The 19,311-nt window shown below is 39.6% G+C and overlaps 1 protein-coding gene across 3 annotated transcripts in view; it reads right to left on the bottom strand.

Moving 5' to 3' along the window:
• Positions 1-19,311, bottom strand: part of SWT1 (SWT1 RNA endoribonuclease homolog) — a 62,958-nt gene that overhangs the window by 10,225 nt on the left and 33,422 nt on the right. For 2 of the 3 annotated variants that reach the window (XM_074961131.1, XM_074961132.1), the window contains exons 13-17: positions 16,333-16,471; positions 14,388-14,533; positions 10,514-10,722; positions 8,919-9,053; positions 2,123-2,189 (exon numbers count right to left, since the gene is read on the bottom strand). In XM_074961131.1, the coding sequence (XP_074817232.1) occupies positions 2,123-2,189; positions 8,919-9,053; positions 10,514-10,722; positions 14,388-14,533; positions 16,333-16,471 (696 nt within the window). The remainder of the gene's footprint in view (positions 1-2,122; positions 2,190-8,918; positions 9,054-10,513; positions 10,723-14,387; positions 14,534-16,332; positions 16,472-19,311) is intronic. The other variant, XM_074961133.1, reaches the window with a different exon arrangement.

Genomic DNA, 19,311 nt, shown 5'->3' with positions numbered 1-19,311 from the left:
CCCAATTCCATAGCAAAAGATTTAAAGAATTCTGAGCTCTGAAATCCATAAACAAATATACTAAGCATACACAGTAGATGTGAAAATAGTAATACAACCTGTAATAAAATGCCTATATGGAATACATATTTTTTGAATGCCCATATTTATATGGGCCCATTAGTCTTATTTCGAGTTCAAGTGTCCGATAGTGTCCCTGATCTGTTATCAACAGAACAATATTTTCTATTTTACAAGTTTAACAGGATCGGGGAGACACTGTTGTCTGCTTTGTAACAGGATTTTTAAGGATGTTGAAGTGGCTCCTAGAGGCAGATTTTTAAAAAAATAAAATAAAAAAAAGAGACCTATATAAACACAGTTCTGAATTTCAGGTTTCATGTAAACATTCCAAACACTGCAATGCCACATACTTGTTTCTCTGTTTGGGTCCTTAGGTTGCTGTTTTGGGTCCACACTTTTAAAGGGAAAAAAATTCAAATAATGGATAGGAGTGACCTAGTTACAATAGGGACAGTTGTCGTTTAGGGGTCATCTTTCTGTAACAACTGACCCACGTGGTTGTGGTGAGGGTTATTATTTATATTCTAGTAGGTCTTAGATGTTCCAATCAAGACTGGAACCCAACTGTGCTAAGAACTGTACAAAACACGCGGACAAGGCAGCAGCCCTGAAGAGATTACAAATATACCTATAGCATCACCCATTGTATAACCCTGGAGAACTAGCAGCAAAACTGCTAATGTACACTGATTCCTTAAACTTAGTTGCCAATTGGGTGCTGTTATGACAAGTTTAGTCTTTAAAAATAACTCATTTTATCTTGAATGTTGGCTCTATTAGAATGAGCAACACAACCAAAAGTAAGATAACTGGCGATTCCAATGCTAGAATTGAAGGTCATCCCTAGAATTAAGTTTTTCAAAGTAACTACGTAATTTCATTACAAATCTTATGTAAATTATTTGTACTCTGTGTGAAAATATATTTCTAAGTTTTGATATTTCCACATGTGATGTAATTCAACTTCAAAATAAGGAGTTAAAAGTTATCTAAAAATCGACAATCTAGAAGTTAGGAACCTAGACCAAAAAAAAAAAAAAAAGTAACACATGCAATACATTACCAGGAAAGTGACTGAAACAAACATAGAAGGTGACTATCATTTTACTGATGGGGAAAATGAGCACACATGTTGAGCCTCACTCAAGGTCACAAAGCCCATTTCTATGGAAGAGTTAGGAATAGAAGCCAGATCTCCCAACTCTGCATCCTCAGCTGTAGTCACAACATCCTGTCCAATTTTATACAGACGCCTTTTGCTGGATTGTCAATTTGTTCCTGAAATATTTTATTCCTTGCATAGTGTATATATTCATATATATTCTAACAAGATACAGTTTGATTTCTTAGTGTGTTGTGTTAATGCGGTTTTTAGGAATACTGTTGTTCATGTTAACTAGTGCACAAACCATCACTCATGTGGCAGTGGCTACCCATACAGGCACTCACTTTCAAACAAACACTTTTTAACTGAAGTCCTATAATATAACTGGTGATCTCAGATTACCTTAATTTCTCTAAATTGAAGGCCGCAGGCCCCATATGACTGCCTAATGGATTAAGTTAGGATTATTTTTGTAAATTATTAGACTGGTGATATTTTGGTGACTGTTAATTTTAAAAACTCCCCTGTAATGAGTTTATAATAAACCAGTGTCCTAAATTTCAAGGCTGCAGCTTGAACAGGGTACCTGAATGGTTGGAGTTCCATTAGAAAGTCCAATGACATCTGATCGAAAGAAACAGTTCACATTTTTCCCCCTTAGACTTTATGACGAATAATGACCAAGAGTACCAAATTTCACAATTCTAGCTCAATTGGACCATGAATGGTAGCTCTACTGGTTAGGCAACTCACTGCATTTGCCTGTAGTATGACATTTGGGGATTTTTAAGAGCAGGCTGGACAAACACTTGTCAGGGATGGTCCAGATAATACTTAGTCCTGCCTTGAGTGCAGGGGACTGGACTAGATGACCTCTTGAGGTCCCTTCCAGTTCTATGATTCATCTTCATTATACATTTCCATTAAAGATTTTCAAAAAGATAAATTTCATACCTCATTACTGATTAGGAAGTTATAGAGCGTCCAAATGTCTTGAAAACTACTGTTTGGGGTCAAAACTCTAAAAAGAAAAAGAAAAAAGTTTAAAAGATGTTTTGTAAAAAGAGCAAAAATACCCTGGAATGATATACATCTAAATTAGTAAGATACAGAAACGCCTCACTGTGTAAAAATCCTAATGAGTTCCAGAACAAAACAAAATGAACACTCACAATCATTTCTGACGGCTGATATTTCCCCCCCCCCCAGTTAAAAGAACTAAAAAAAAGAGTTTATTCTCTTAGTGGGGAAGTTCTATAGAAGGTTTTTCCCCAATTAAAAATTCTAATGCGGTTTTCACATCAGCCACTTCACTACATAGAAAGGGGGGGGAAGCATATAACTAAAAGCCTTTTGTTTCTCACTAGCAAAGCCTCTCTTGTGTCCAGAGGGCAACAGAAAACGGATACACAATGCAAAGCTTTCCCACACTTCAAAACAACAAACAAAAATGAAGGACTAGGTACAGTTTGAATTTTTCCTGCATATTTCCCGTTGGGTATTTTAGTTTAGGGGGTTTTGTGGGGGAGAAGAGAGGGGAAATGGGACTGGTGAACCAGACTGACATGCCAAGTTACTGATTCTTTTATTCATCCACAGAACACATACAGCACTGTCAACAACACTTCAAGTTTCCCCATAGTGCCTATGCATGTATTTTACACCACAAACAGAGGTACCACCTGTGGGAGCGAGATGGAAGTTCAGTCTATCCATACCCATTCAGTCCTTGGCCCTTCTGCCGAGATTGCCAACAAAGGTACTTTATCAGTTTTAAGAACTGATCTACACTACACAGTTAGATAGACTTAAGGCAGCTTATGTTGACCTTATTATGCGAGTGTCTACACTACAGCCTTCCTCCCACCGATGTAAGAGCCTTACTACACCAAAATAACAACTCTGCCTCCAGGAGAGGCGTAAGGCTTATGTTGGGGTAGTTAGGGCGACATAGCATCTCTACAGACACTGCAGTTCCTTACATTGTCTGTTGGCTGTCTTGTCAATTTCACGGCAAGAACTCTGAAGTTGACAAGAAAGCTGGGAAGTTAGAGCCCAGCTGCCCCTCATTCTCTTGGAGAATGCCTCCCCCGCTTTCCTGGTTAGGAGCCAGGGCAAGAAGCCCGGGCGATGCTCCTCACTCCCTCCTGGGAGCCGGGCAGCTGTGTCAATTTATGACTGGCATATGAAAATGATGGAATGGATGGGACACACTGAAGAGGAGGGAAGGAAAGAAAGAAGAAAGGATGGATAGGAGCAAGGAAGGCAGGGGGAATGAAGCTAGAAGCAAAGGGACTGTAGGGGGAACATGGGAGGGGGGAAGTCAGAACTAAACAGCCAGAGAGCAAAGAAACAACATCCATACAGTAGCTCAAACTGAAGAAAGCAGAATCTGGGGTCCTGCTTGAAATGTGGACTAGTGTCTTGCTCTGACTGGCTGTAGGACTGACTGCATCAAGGAGTGCTGTTCATCCTCCCTCAGCCCATGTGGCTGAGGAAGGGGAAATCATGCTGAGCCTAACCCTGCCCCACTCTTATGCTTCTGACCAAGTTTCTACCAAATGAATGTCCTGTGTATATTACAAGAACTATACTGGGATCTGCACTACGAGACCTGCCTATAAATTGACACTTAAGTGCTGTTTTGACACATCTCTGGAAACTAACTGCTGGCTAGATAAGTGGTACAAGATAAAGGGTTTGGTTTTGTGAAACACTAGCCTTTTTTATGGAGAGAAGGGGCTATACCAGGGTTTCTCAAACTGGTATCCGCGGACTTCTGGGGGTCCAAAAGGTTACTCCAGAGGATCTGCGAGTTATGTCCAGGGCCACCGACGCCGTTTATCAACTTCTCCCCCTCCTCCTACTGCCTCCTGCATGCAGCAGAATAGCTGTTCAGTGGCATGCAGGAGGCCCTGGGAGAGAGGAGGAGGAGTAGGGAAGGGGCAGGCTCAGAGGAGGGGGTGGAGTGGGGGCAGGGCCTGGGGCTGAGCTTGGGGGTCCATGAAAATTTTAAAAATCAAAATGGGGGTCCTTGGGTTGCTAATGTTTGAGAATTGCTGGGCTATACAATTTGGAGGAACGCCATCTCAGTAGAAGGGGAACCTATTTTCTAGGTGACAGGCTGGTTAGGCTACTTAGGGGGGCATTAAAATAACAAAAAGAAGGGTGAAAAGGAGGAACAAATGAACACATTTAGTATAAAATCAAGACATTGAGAACAAAATTAATCAAGGGATGTGAAGAGAAGTTCTTTAGTTGCTTATACATGAATGCCAGGAGCCTGGGTAATAAGAGAAATTGATCATTTATGAGCTTAAATTTCACCAAGTTGGTATTACTGAAACCTGGTAGGAAGATTGATATAATTGGAGTGCTAAAAATCAGTGGTTATAAGCTATTTAGGGGGGACGGAGTGGGCAAGAGGGGAAAGGGAGTAGCACTCTATGTCAAAAATTATCTTACCTTTTTTTCTGACCACTGACCACTCAGAAGCAAGTGATCTTGGGTGCTTATGGATCAATGTCTTAACAAATAAAAGCACAAAATGGGGGTACTAACTAGTGTCTGCTACAGACCACCAAAAAAAACAAAAACAAAAACACACCACCCCAAACCTGGATAAGGTTAAGTAGGAGAAAAAAAACTGCACTATCATAGGGGACTGCAATCTGAGTGACATTCTGGAGGTCTCATGCTGCCAGCACTAAAACATTCAGAATTCCTAAAAGTTACAGATGACAATTTCCTAACTCCAATCCAATATGGGGAAAGTGTGTGTGTGTGTGTGTGTGTGTGTGTGTGTGTGTGTGTGTAATTATCTATCTCAAGTATGTACACACACACACACACACACACACACACACACACACACACTTTAAAAGAGCCAATTTCACAAAGCTGAAAACAATTATGAGCCAAATCAGCTGGGAGAAAATTTGAAAAGGAAAATGTGAATAATAATTGGGAACTATTACGTTTTACTAAATGCACAAAAAGCCATGATATCTCAGTCAACAGAGAAGGTGACACTGCTTAAAAAAACAAGTTGGCTTAAGGGGGAAGTAAAAGTAGCTATATATTTAAAAAAAAAAAAACCAAACACATGCAAAAATCAAAAAAGGGGAAATTTTTAAATCAAGATTGGATGTTTTCCAACAGACATACTGCAGTTTAAACAGGAATTAATTTGAGGAAGTTCTATGGCCTGTGTTAAGCAAGAAGTCAGACTAGATCAGGGGTTCTCAGACTTTTGTACTGGTGACCCCTTTCACACAGAAAGCCTCTGAGTGTGACCTCCCCTTATACATTAAAAATACTTTTTAATGTATTTAACATCATTATAAATGCTGGAGGCAAAGCAGTGTTTGGGGTGGTGGCGGACAGCTTGCGACCCCCCATGTAATAACCTCATGACCCCCCTGAGGGGTCCGAACCCCCAGTTTGAGAACCCCTGGACTAGATGATCACAACGGTCCCTTCTGGCCTTAATCTAGAAATATGAATCTATAAAATGGTCAGTCTGAATAAACTGCTCAAGACAGTACAGTATTTTCAGGTTAAAAGACACTGGTTGTACTCACTGAAGAAACATTACATGAACTTAAAAAAATGGAGAGAGAGAGAAAGAAGTTATGCTAGAGATATATGTACAACAATTTCTCCCACATGAATTCTTTAGAAGTCAGTTTTCTTCCTAAATGTGCCTAATTATTGTTTCCAACTAAAATTAAAAAAAAGAAAAAAAAAAAAAGTCTTGGAACAGAATTCTTGCAAAAAATTCTAAATGCGTTTCTAGGCCACGGCAGTCATTTTAAAGAATGGCAACCGGAAGATCATAATCAACCATCTACTGTTTTTTTTAAAATGTCCCATTTCTTCCCTGCCCTGTAACCACTTTTGTTCTTTAAAACTACATTTTCTGTTTTAGTAGGAGATGTACATGAATCAAACTCCTAGATCCAAAAGCCGTCAGAAATCTAGAATGTTTGGATTCAGATCAATCCTAGTTAAATTATTATATCAAACTCATCACTTTGTTCGTAGCTCAGGCTCATCTCTATTTTCAGTGTAAATGTGTATTCTCCTCAGCCATGGAAAGGTATCTAAGAAGCAACCTCTAACAATCCCATAAGACATTGAGTGAATGAGTTCTTCGGTTTAAAATTCTAATTGTGAACTAGAACCATTAGTTTTGTGACCAACTGTAATAGGGATAGCTCAGTGGTTTAGCCTGCTAAACCCAGGGTTGCGAGTTCAATCCTTGAGGGGGCCATTTAGGGATCTGGGGCAAAAAAAATTGGGGACTGGTCCTGCTTTGAGCAGGGGGTTGGACTAGATGACCTCCTGAGGTTCCTTTCAATCCTGATATTCTATGATTCTATGATTAAATTACTTTATCTTTATTCCCAACCTTAGATGGTAAGCACACAAAAAAAAAAGTGAAGTGTGGAAAACCATTGTGTCAACTGTATACTTAGCTATCCGGAAACATAAGGGTTACGTCAAACCAAATAATAAATGGGGACATGCTGCACAATTTAGATCCAGCTCCAAACTTCCCAAAGTTCAGACTGTTGTAGAATACAACTGCTTCATGATAGTGATCATACTCAATAACCCCATGCATCTGGACGTCCCATACCCAGACACCCCCGCCAACCCTCACCTGTACACCCAGAACCCCGTAGCATTCCATACCTGAACCCCACCGAACCTCCACTCCTGCATCTGGAGCCTCCTGCACCCAGACCACCTCCTAGAGCTCCCTGCACTTAAAACCCCACCCTGACAAGCCACACCCTCCCACACCCCCCAAGCGCCCGCATCCAGATCCCCCACACCACTGACCCCAACTAGTTGCACCCAGACCTCCGCCCCACCAAGCCCCACTCCCCCAGCACCCAGACTCCCCTTTTGAGGCCCCCACACCCTCTGCTGAGCCCCAACCACCTTCACCTGGAAGCCCCTGCAGAGTCCCACTGCCCTGCACCTGGAACCTCCCCCACCCACAAGCCTCTGTGATTCCAGATCCCCCTACACCTAGACCCCCAACTGAGCTGCCTGCACCCAGATTGTTCCACACAGAACCCTCTCACCCCACACCTGGATCCCCCCACACTGAGCCCCTTCACATGGCCTGGTTGAGCCTGCCTGCCCCACACCTGGTGTATCTGGTGCAGAGCCCCAGGGTGTTTCTCGGCTAGGCCCAGGCCTTCGGCTGTATCAGGGTCAGGTGCAGCCTCACCACAGAGTCTGCTTCCCAGGGGGTGCTGCAGGGTGATCTCCCACCTTTGTGCAGTCAGTGGCCTGTGCTCCCAACTGCCATGCTGGAGCCTCTGCATTTATTTATTGACAAATAAAACTTGCCGAATTTTGAAATATTGTGCACAGAATTTTTAATTTTTTGGCACAGAACGCCCTCAGGAGTAAAGACCACTTTAAAGCAAGGAACAGACCAGGAATAATCAATGGCCGGTATTAAACAGAAATCCTGGATATATGTTAAGAACTAGAAGCCATCCCAAACTGTTTCACACCAGTTACCCAAACTAAATAAGCTATATCAGCAACAGGACTTTTTGCCAATATAAACTGTCCACACTAGGAGAGTTTGCTGGTATATCTATACTGGCAAACCCTGGAAGTGTAGACAAGCCTAATTCACTGATTCTCCGTTGAAGCTGGTTTCTAGTTCTTAATTTCTCAGTCTGGTGGAGGAAAGGTTGGATCCAATGTTCTAGTTTGGACCATTTTTAAACTTATAAACTTTTAAATAAAACTTATTTGCTACTAAATTAGGTCTATGTTAGCCACCATAATCATACTTAATAACACATTGACACAATGGTGTGGACTTAACTTTTAAACTTGACATGTGTCTACGCACAAGAATACAAATTACATAAAATAGTAACTTTGTGATATTACAACAAAAAAACTTCAAATCCAGACTCCAGCGAGAAACTGTTGAATTGGAATTCATTTGCAAATTTGATACAATTAACTTAGCCACTCCCAGTCTCTATTCAAGCCTAAGTCATTATGCAAGGTAACCTATTTCCCCTTGTTTTTTTTCCTACACCCCCCCCCCGACATTCTTGTTAAACCCTGGATTTGTGCTGGAAATGGCCCACCTTGATTAAAGTGACTACTCTCCTTACAATGTGTATGATAATCAAGGTGGGCCATTTCCAGCACAAATCCAGGTTCTCTCACCCCCCCAATACACACACACACACAGACACACACAAACCCACTCTCCTGCTGGTAATAGCTTATCTAAAGTGACCACTCTCCTTACAATGTGTATGATAGATAAGCTATTACCAGCAGGAGAGTGGGTTTGTGTGTGTGTGTGTTGGGGGGGTGGGGGGGGTGATAAAACCTGGATTTGTGCTGGAAATGGCCCAACTTGATTATCATACACATTGTAAGGAGAGTGATCACTTTAGATAAGCTATTACCAGCAGGAGAGTGGGGTGGGAGGAGGTATTTTTTCATGCTTTGTGTGTATATAAAAAGATCTTCTACACTTTCCACAGTATGCATCCGATGAAGTGAGCTGTAGCTCACGAAAGCTTATGCTCAAATAAATTGGTTAGTCTCTAAGGTGCTACAAGTACTCCTTTTCTTTTTGCAAGTAAGTACAGGTATTAATCTCAGAATTAGTAAAGGAGAGAGATATCTGAGCACACAGTACATTACAGTTTAAAAAAAGTTATGCACTCCGGTCTGCTAAAATACTTACCTACGAATCCCTGCAAGAATATTATTCACAGCTGCCATCAGTTTCTGTAGGCCTAAAAAAGCTTCTTCAAATGAAGAGATCTTTGCAGTGGTGGTAGTGATTATATTGTGATCCAGCTTCTGGAAAATTTCAGTACTAAGATGAGGGCAAAAACAAGAGAAAACATTCTATCAGAAGAGGTCACTAAAAACAGACTTTTTGCCTTGTATCATGGGAAACAAGAAATGCATCACAAATACTATATTTTGATTACCATAGACAAACACATGCACATTGTCTCAAAGGTCAAATACAAATGTCAGGTACATCAGTGTTGTCCAAAACACACACACAGAAGTACAAAGTTTTTATTTTATTTGCATGCATTTATTTTAGATAACGTGCTTAAACAGGTAACAGAAGCCACCAATTGAATTGTTTTGTAAGTTAAAAGTGTAGATTTCTGATCACTTATTGTTACTTTAATAAACAAATGTCACATTGACATAGGATGTTCCAGCTGAGGCTTTCAAAACACTTTACAAAATAATGAAGAGCCACATTCCTGTGAGTATGGAAAAGACCTTGGAGTGGGTATGCAAACTGCTAACTGAAGTGCTAGTCCCAGTTTCTAACCAGGAAGCTATTCTCACTATTTAATTTATAATTATTAGTCAACCACTCTATGACTGAGACCTTAAATTGTCAAGAATTAGTCTTTAGCACGTTTTGTAAAGTTGGATTATAAGAGAAACTGTAATAGCACTCTAAAAAACCCTTCCATAAATAAAAAAAATTTGACAAAATGAAACAATCCTTATTTTTAATTTTTCTAAAAAATTTAACAGATGATATCTTTCCTTACAGAGTATCAAACATTTTAGCATAGAAGTAGGACCAGATTTCAGGGTTCATAACATGTTTTTAATGGCTGTGAATTTGGTAGGGCCCTCATATAAGTATAGCCTTGTATCCGTTTCTGAAACTTGGGGTCAAATTTTCACGTGGGTCTCAAAATGCAACTCCAAAACGTGCAGACACACATTTTTGATTTGTGCAACTGGAGCAGCAACAGACTCCAGATATGGATTTTCAGATATCTTGTTTAAAAATTCAACCATTAATACACTTCTTTATAAACTGCAGAGACCAAGAACTTAGTAAGATTTAAAGAACAGTTGGTCATTTATATAGATAAGTTATAATACCTAAGCCAAAAAAAAAAAAATAAAATTGAAAGGGAAAGCCTCACGTCTGAGTTTAAGCCAATCTTTATTAGGGATTAGAAGGAGATCTTCCTGGAGAGCAGACTACCCCCATAAACCTATTGTCAGGTTCTTGCATCTTACTCTGAAGCATCTAGTGCTGGATAACGTCGAAGACAGTATACTTGGTTGATGGACCATGGCTGATTCAATATGGCAATTCCAATGGCATTACTAACACATTCAAAATTAGAATGTATGATTTTTTTCCCCCCAACCCATGTACATCACTAATAGGACAGCCTTGTAGGGAAAGGCAGACAGTTTCCATAAATGTGTGTGTGTTTGTGGAAACCACACGAAACAACCAATAGCATGCAAAATCCCCCCAACCCTTTCAGCACTTTGTACCTGTACAGGTTTATTGTATTCCAAATGCTTTCAAGGACAGACCAGATTTCCTGATGTCTTTTATCTTGGGACAGCTGAGTGTTTGACAATGACTTGCCTTCCTCACACGTTTGCAGATGCAGCCTCACATCTTCCTTTTTTGAACCTGCAGTGTTTTCTGAAAGAGCTGTCAGGGCTTCTGATGATTTTTGTCCACCGTCTGACTGAACCTCATGAAATAGACAACCATACGGTGTTGGAAAACTAAAAAACCTACATAGGAATTTTTTTTTTTTTTTAAATAATCAATGTATCTAAGGTACTGGTACTTGTATGTCCTCCATCACCATAGCATCTGAGATCCTCACAATCTTTAAATGAGAGAACTCAAAATGTCCGTGAGGCAGGTCAGTCTTCTTATTCCTATTTTACAAATGGAGAACTGAAGCACAGAGAGGCTAAGTGACTTACCCAAAGTCACACAGGAAGTCTGTGGTGGAGTCTCCCAAGTCCTAGGTTAATGTCCTAACCACTGAACTATCCATGTATAGTCAATCCATAGAAGACTCCAAAGCTGAATTTGCAAATTTTAACTCACGCCTTCCCCCCCAAATATAGCTCATTAATGCACAACAGAAGTGTTTCATTCTGTTTAATCTTCACTTAAAGATGTAAAGCACATGATTTTCACAGTAAAAGAATTTCAACACTCATTACAAACCAAGGACATGGAATTTCTTTCACACTAATGCCAGATACTTGACAAGAGTTATTCTGCAAAGCGAGGATTTGAGGGCATTTTACATATAAATTACTACATTAAAAACACCATAACAGGCTGTGGTGTGTACAAATATTTTCTTTGTCTGTAAAAATGGGGATACTGAGAAGAACTGAAATGATTTCAGTAAGGTCATCGTCACAGGGCTTTCCCTTCACCCTCTCCCCTGGTTCTTGTCATGCAGACAGAAAGCAGAAGACCAGAAGTCGGAAGTGCAGGCAATGCAATGTTTATTGGGGTTAGTTCCAAGCAAGCATATCCACAGCTCTACACGCCAGCAGAGTCTGTTTCTTAGTGTCCTCCTTCCCAAGCCGCAGAGCCTTGCCTGTGTCCCCGTTCCCCATTCCCACCTCCTCTTTCTTAGCAGGCCCAAATATACCTGCAATGCATGCCCTCAGTCTCACCCCTTACAACTTAACATCATGTTCCGTTTTGGGGGGTGTCAAGGTTCCTTCCCCACTCTGAACTCTAGGGTACAGATGTGGGGACCTGCATGAAAACCTCCTAAGCTTACTTTTACCAGCTTAGGTTAAAACTTCCCCAAGGTATAAACTATTTTACCTTTTGCCCTTGGACTTTTGCTGCCACCACCGAACGTCTAACCGGTATTATTGTTAGGAAAGAGTCCGTTCGGAAACATCTTTCCCCCCAAAAAATCCTCCCAAACGTTACCCCGCCCTTTCTGGGGAAGGTTTGATAAAAATTCTCACCAATTTGCATAGGTGACCATAGACCCAAACCCTTGGATCTTGAGAACAATGAAAAAGCATTCTGTTTCTTAAAAGAAGAATTTTAATAGAAGAAAAAGTAAAAAAGAATCACCCCTGTAAAATCAGGATGGTAAATACCTTACAAGGTAACCAGATTCAAAACATAGAGAATCCCTCTAGGCAAAACCTTCAGTTACAAAAAGACACAAAAAACAGGAATCTATATTCCATTCAGCACAGCTTATTTTTCTCAGCCATTTAAAGAAATCAGAATCTAACACATATCTAGTTAGTAAGTAATCTAAGTTCTAAGACTCCATTCCTGTTCTATCCTCGGCAAAAGCATCACACAGACAGACAGACAGACAGACAGAGAGAGAGACTTTGTTTCTCCCTCCCCCCAGCTTTTGAAAGTATCTTGTCTCCTTATTGGTCATTTTGGTCAGGTGCCAGCAAGGTTATCCTAGCTTCTTAACCCTTTACAGGTGAAAGGGTTTTTCCTCTGGCCAGGAGGGATTTTAAAGGTGTTTACCCTTCCCTTTATATTTATGACAGGGGGGTTGTGGTCTGGAGTCTTCTTCCCACCTCTTTTGGACCCCATGGGAGGGGTAAGGAGTGAGATTGTGTTCCGGCCAAGGCCAAGCTTTTATTTGGCAGGTAGTGTTTCTTATGCCTCCTCCCATCCCCATCCTAACTGGTTGCTTGACCTTAGCTTGAGAAAGGAGCCAGGCAGCCTTTCAGTGTATGCTCATATATTACACTTCCACCATACCCTGTAACACTTTAGCACTATCCCTCATCTTTTCTCATTGTACTAAAAGCCCCATCTGGTTGTGGGAAATGCAACACAGTGTCTTTGTTAATTGTTCTTCACTCTTATATCTTATACTAATATGTGTATCAAAAAGTCAAACCCAAAATTTTATCTCAGGCTGATAAACAAACCTATATACTAACCAGTCATACTGAACCAGTGGCAAACCTAGGAATAAAAACCCTCTAGTTTTAGAGCAGGGCAATAAAAGTTAAAGATGACAAATTTAGCAGGGGAAAATAAACAAGCAAACAAAAAAACACCCAAGTGATCCATGGTATTGGGTTGTGTAATTCATGCAAGACTACCTTCAGATAACAATTTTGCAGACCGAGAAAGGAAAATGAGTTGCTCTAAAAGCAAAGTAAGGTCAGAAAAAACTCTTGCATCTACTCTATTTAATGAGCTTTAAATTTCTATAATGTTAATCATGCCTAACTTGAGTCCAATGACTTATTCATATATAGAGCATACTAGATAAGGGCTCAGGAAAAACTCATTACTGAAGAGAACTTCGGTAATCAATTATGTATTTGACAGGGAAAATAAAACAACTCATGCAGATACTAGGGCACTCCCATTCTGAAGTGTAGGAGACAGCAATTGCTGTTCCAATCAATTAGATTGCCTTTCCTCATTTTATACTGAATAACTAGCAGTGTCCGCCAAAAAATCTTCAGGTAGCAGCTTGATGACTACCTCTCAATAACCCAATAGCAAAACAGAAATAAGGATCTAAGGAAAAACAGCTCATGTTGTAAAAATATACAAAAAACCAACAGCCTCTTTTTGATCTCCCTGGGACCCTGGCTAGGCTAACTGGCTCAAAGTTACTACTTCCCTATAATAATACGGCTTTTTGTTTTGTTTAAAAAAAAACCTTTCCTCTGCCATGGCCTATACATTATTTTTCATCCTTAGCACCAGAATAAGAATTACCAGAGCTTTTAATTGGGCAATCCAACAACCACCAAGTATAATGTGTCATCTTTCTCCTTTCTTTCACCAATTTTCATACTTGAGTGGAAAGGGGAATTAGACATAGAGGATTTCTGAAGTGCACAAAGGAGAAACTCCACAACTGAATCACAAACTGAGTTGTCAGGAGGAGGAGAGGGGCAGCTCAACCTACACAGACATATTCACAAACCAAGTGAATCTTACAAGATCATTGTAATTAGAGAAAAAAAGATTGGAATTGATGATTTAATATATCACCTTCAAATGCAGGATAACAGTTATTAATTTGATATGAAGTTCAATCTTTATCAAAAAGCAGCAGTATGCATTTGCTTTTCAGTCATTCACTTCTTTTTTGAGAGTTAATAGAAGCAAAATTCTGTCAAGGATATTTTTATAAACAAAAAGCCTTCACTTTTGTTGTGGTAGCGGGGTTACAGTTGGGACACACCACTTATGACAATATCCTGTTAACCCCCACCTAGCACTGTTTACAATAATTTTTTTGTCATTATAACAAAGAACTAGAAAACCCTTAGTAAGTTTGTAGTGTCAATGATTGGTGACACTAAAATTTCAGTTAAGCCATAGTTTTAGTGTAAAAACTACGTACATTGACGTGCAGCTTACCTCTGCAAGCATCTGGAGCAGTTTAGTCACATAAGCAAAAGCCTGTGGAAGTACGCCATCATAGTCTGACCTTGAGCTGAAAGCATGCAATAGCTTTTTAGATTCCTGGAGCAGGATGTTTGCTGTTATGTGGTCAACTGTCTTACCTGATATAAAAACATTAAGAAGAAACATGGGAAATCAGTTTTAGAGAAGTAGGCTAGTTTGGTGTTAAAATGCATAAACAGTAAAGGAAAAAGCTAACAGTTCCAAACTGAAACCAAGTATAATCACCATCAGTTCTATCATTTCAAAAAGGTATTACAATTATTGTATGAATTAAACATTCTAGGATATCCGTACATATAAAAATAAGTGTGTGTTATTATGTAAGATCATTATCAAACAAAAAAGGGTCTGAAAATCCTATTGACATAAATGGTATATGATCAGGTGCTATTGTCTTCTGAGGGTTTAATGCCTGTAGTCAAAGTCCAACAGTAAGCCTAAAAAATAGTTTCAATGTGCTAGCACATCACTAAACTTAGTCTTCTCTAGAACACAAACTCTGATGCACTTTACAAACTCTACTCAATTCAAGGGGCTGAAAGATTGTAAAGTACTCCCAAGCTCCACTAGATATAGAACTCTGGCTGGAACAGGAAGCTATATCACACATTCTTGCAATTTTGTTTTTGTGGGTAAAATGAGAGCATGGAGGGAGAGAAGATCATCCTCATCAAATGTTGATCAGGAATAAACCTTATGTGCCTATGTTAAAAAAATGTAAGAATAAAAATCTAGAACACTGCTGTTTAATGAAAAAACAAACACATTTAAAGACTCATCTACATTGTTTATTTCAGCCAGTATATGAAATATCTTGGATACAAACCATGAGCATTAAAAAACAAACAAATAGTTTCAGGAAGGAACATAACAAGCAGTGTGTAAGAATAAGACTCTTCATTTTGGATCAAATCACCCTCCATTCAGGATCTGGCATAGGCTCATTAGACATGTCATTGTCAGATAATCTGCTCATAACCTGTGCTAGCACACCTTCTTGTAGACCATATCCCAGCATAACTATGGTTACAAGTACTGAATGGAAAACTACTGCCAATTCATAAAAGCACTGACACTTTCATAACTAAATGCAAGACTCATGTCTTTGACTTAGCTTTCCATCAGTAAGTTCTTCAGAGACACAGCACACCTATACAAATGCCTATAAACTAATGAAGCTGTTTTTCTTACAAACCAGGAAGGAAGATTTCAAATAGAAATAACAAATACTTGGAGGTACTTGAGAACTCTGGTAACCAAAGCTATATAAGTTTCTTAGATTTGTTGTTCCACTTTTTGGTAGCACGCACATGAAGATGCAATATTTGAAGCGAATCCTATAAATGATTGATTTCAGTAGTGCCTGTTCAAATCTGTTAAAAACAGGAAAAGAGCAGCAGACTATCAAAATATTTAATTAAGGCTGCCAAACAGTCTCAAGAGACAGTTAGCTTTTTTGTAGCTTCTTCAATAAGTGGTAGTGAATCCTTGCCCCATTTTAAGGCCCATGTCTGGGCAGATTTGAGGGTTATGCAGATTATTCTTTTTGTTTTTACTGACAAAGTGTTGTATCATGGATCTCTGGGCTAAAAAGTTACAAAACGCATGCAAGCAGCAAACTGCGATTTTTGCCACACATCTGGAACAACCATCACATTGTGTGAAAGACAAGAAGGAAGACTACTTCTCCAGGGTATAGTCTCCCTTGAATAATCCACGTAACTCCCATTATTCTTGAATTAAAAAGGAGAAAAAATAAACCCTTTAAATATATACTATATGTATATTTTCATAATGCACACTTAAGACTCCTGTGATTAGAGGGCTTGACCTCAGTGGAGAGAGGTTTATGTTTAGAAGTTTATTATTAAAAAGGAGTCACATAAAAGATTCTTACCTTTACAAAGATGTTCATGCAGCCATTCAATGGTTGCAAGTAAGCTTCTTGGCACAATATAGCCAAATACGGCCATCCAGTGTTTTTTAAAGCACTGCAGTAAGCTTGCTAGGGTCCATGGGGGCTTCAGATACAGTACCTAAAAGTGAAAAGTTTAAAACTTCACAACCATACAACTTTATCAATATACATTTCTCAATTGTGCTACTCTTTAATATCAATTGTACATGCTGAAGTAAACATCCAAAGCATTCTCAGAAACAAAAGATCAGGTGGATTTTTCCCGGTAAAGTGATTGTATATTACATGACAAATCATAGCCTTGTTCAATTTAGTTTTACTCAGGAGATGTCTCTTATACAGGTACAGACCCTTCTTAAAAGCATTCCAATTAGCATATGTGCACTGCTGTGACTAGGACTATTGAGAGTTTTATTAGGTATTTCTGTGAAGGACATTCTATTTGTACAACACTCAAGATTTACAAGCTCAAACAAGAAGTGTTTGTTCTAGTAACTTGATAGCCTTCAGAGTTCATCTCGTGCAGATGATTATAAAAGTAAAGTAATTAACCATTCCTGCTAGATGAAAATGTTAATTGGAAGACACACAGAGCTAAACAACTGTATTGATAGTCTTCTGGCTATACAGTCAGAATATTTTAGTTCTACTCCCAACTCTGTCACAGACTTCCTGTGTGGAATTTGACAAGACAGATAATCTTTGTGCCTCAGTTTCCCCACCTGAAAGTGAAGGTAGTACTATTTCCCCTTCTCTGGAGGTTTTGGAAAACTTAATGTTTGTGAAGTGCTTTAAGCTCTTGGATACTATGGAACACGGGTACAGCTTGCTCAGGAAGGACAGACAGAGGAAAAAAGGGCGGAGGAGGTGTTGCCTTACATAATAAATGTATACACTTGGACTGAGGTTGAGATGGAAATAGGAGACAGACTTGTTGCAAGTCTCTGGGTAAGGATAAAAGGGGTAAAAAACAAGAGTGATGCCATAATAGGGATCTACTACAGACCACCTAACCAGGAAGAAGAGGTGGATGAGGCTTTTTTTAAGCAACTAAACAAAATCATCCAAAGCACTGTACTTGGTGGTGATAGGGAACTTCAACTACCCAGACATCTGTTGGGAAAATAACACAGCAAGGCACAGATTACCCAACAAGTTCTTGGAATGTATTGACACAAATTTTTTATTTCAGAAGGTGGAGACAGCTACAAGGGTAGAGGCTGTTCTAGATTTGATTTTGACAAATAAGGAGGAACGGGTTGAGACTTTGAAAGTGAAAGACAGTATGGGTGAAAGTGATCCTGAAATGATACAATTCATGATTATAAGGAATGGTAGGAGGGAGAACAGCAAAATAAAGACAATGGATTTCAAGAAGGCAGACTTTAGCAAACTCAGGGAGCTGGTAGGTAAGATCCCAGGGGAAGCAAGTCTAAGGGAAAAAACAACTGAAGACACTTGGCAGTTTTTCAAAGAGACATTATTAAGGGCACAAGAGCAAACTATCCCACTGTGTAGGAAAGATAGGAAGTGGGACAAGAGACCACCCAGGCTTAACCAGGAGATTGTCAATGATCTAATAATCAAAAGCGTCCTACAAAAAGTGGAAAACTAGGTGAAATTACAAAGGATGAATATCAGAAATTAACACAAGCCTGTAGGGACAAACTTAGAAAGGCCACAGCACAAAACGAGATCAAACTAGCTAGAGACATAAAGGGAAACAAGAAAACAAACATTCTACAAATATATTAGAAGCAAGATGATGACCAAGGACAGGGTAGGCCCGTTATTCAATGAGGGGAGGAAAAACAACAACAGAAAACATGGAAATGGCAGCGGTGCTTAATGACTTTGTTTTTGGTTTTCACCAAGAAGGTTGGTGGTGATTAGACATCTAACATAGTGAATGTCAGTGAAAATGAGGTAGGATCAGAGGCTGAAATAGGAAAAGAACAAGTTAAAAATTACTTAGACAAGTTAGATATCTTCAAGTCAGCAGGGCCTGATAAAATGCATCCTAGAATACTCAAGGAGCTGACTGAGGAGGTATCTGAGCCATTAGCGATTATCTTTGAAACGTCATGGAAGACGGGAGAGATTCGAGAAGACTGGAAAAGGGCAAATATAGTGTCCATCTATAAAAAGCGAAATAAGGACAACCTACAGAATTACAGACCAGTCAGCTTAACTTCTGTACCTGGAAAGATAATGGAGCAAATAATTAATCAATTTGCAAACATCTATATGATGATAAGGTGATAAGTGACAGTCAGCATGGATTTGTCAAGAACAAATCGCGTCAAACCAACCTGATACTTTCTTTGACAGGGTAACAAGCCTTGTGGGTGAGGGGAAAGCAGTAGATGTGGTATATCTTGACTTTACTAAAGCTTTTGATACGGTCTCTCATGACCATCTCATAAACAAACAAGGTAAATGCAACCCAGATGGAGCTACTATAAGGTGGGTGCAAAACTGGTTGGAAAACCATTCCCAGAGAGTAGTTATCAGTGGTTCAGAGTCATGCTGGAAGGGCATAACGAGTGGGGTCCCGTAGGGATCAGTTCTGGGTCCGGTTCTGTTCAATATCTTCATCAATGGTTTAGATAATGGTAGAGAGAGTACACTTACAAAGTTTGCAGACGATACCAAGCTAGGCAGGATTGCAAGTGGTTTAGAGGATAGGATTAAAATTCAGAATGATCTGGACAAAATGGAAAAATGGTCTGAAGTAAATAGGATGAAATTCAATAAGGACAAATGCAAAGTACTCTACTGAGAAAGGAACAATCAGTTCCACATACAAAATGGGAAATGACTGCCTAGGAAAGAGTACTGCGGAAAGGGCTCTGGGGGTCATAGTGGACCATAAGCTAAATAAGAGCCAACAGTGTGACACTGTTGCAAAAAAACCCACACACCACGCAAGCAGACATCACTCTGGGATGTATTAGC

The sequence above is a fragment of the Natator depressus genome, chromosome 8 (assembly GCF_965152275.1).
Source record: "Natator depressus isolate rNatDep1 chromosome 8, rNatDep2.hap1, whole genome shotgun sequence".
Lineage (NCBI taxonomy): Eukaryota > Metazoa > Chordata > Testudines > Cheloniidae > Natator > Natator depressus.
This window is presented reverse-complemented; position numbering and strand designations above follow the sequence as displayed.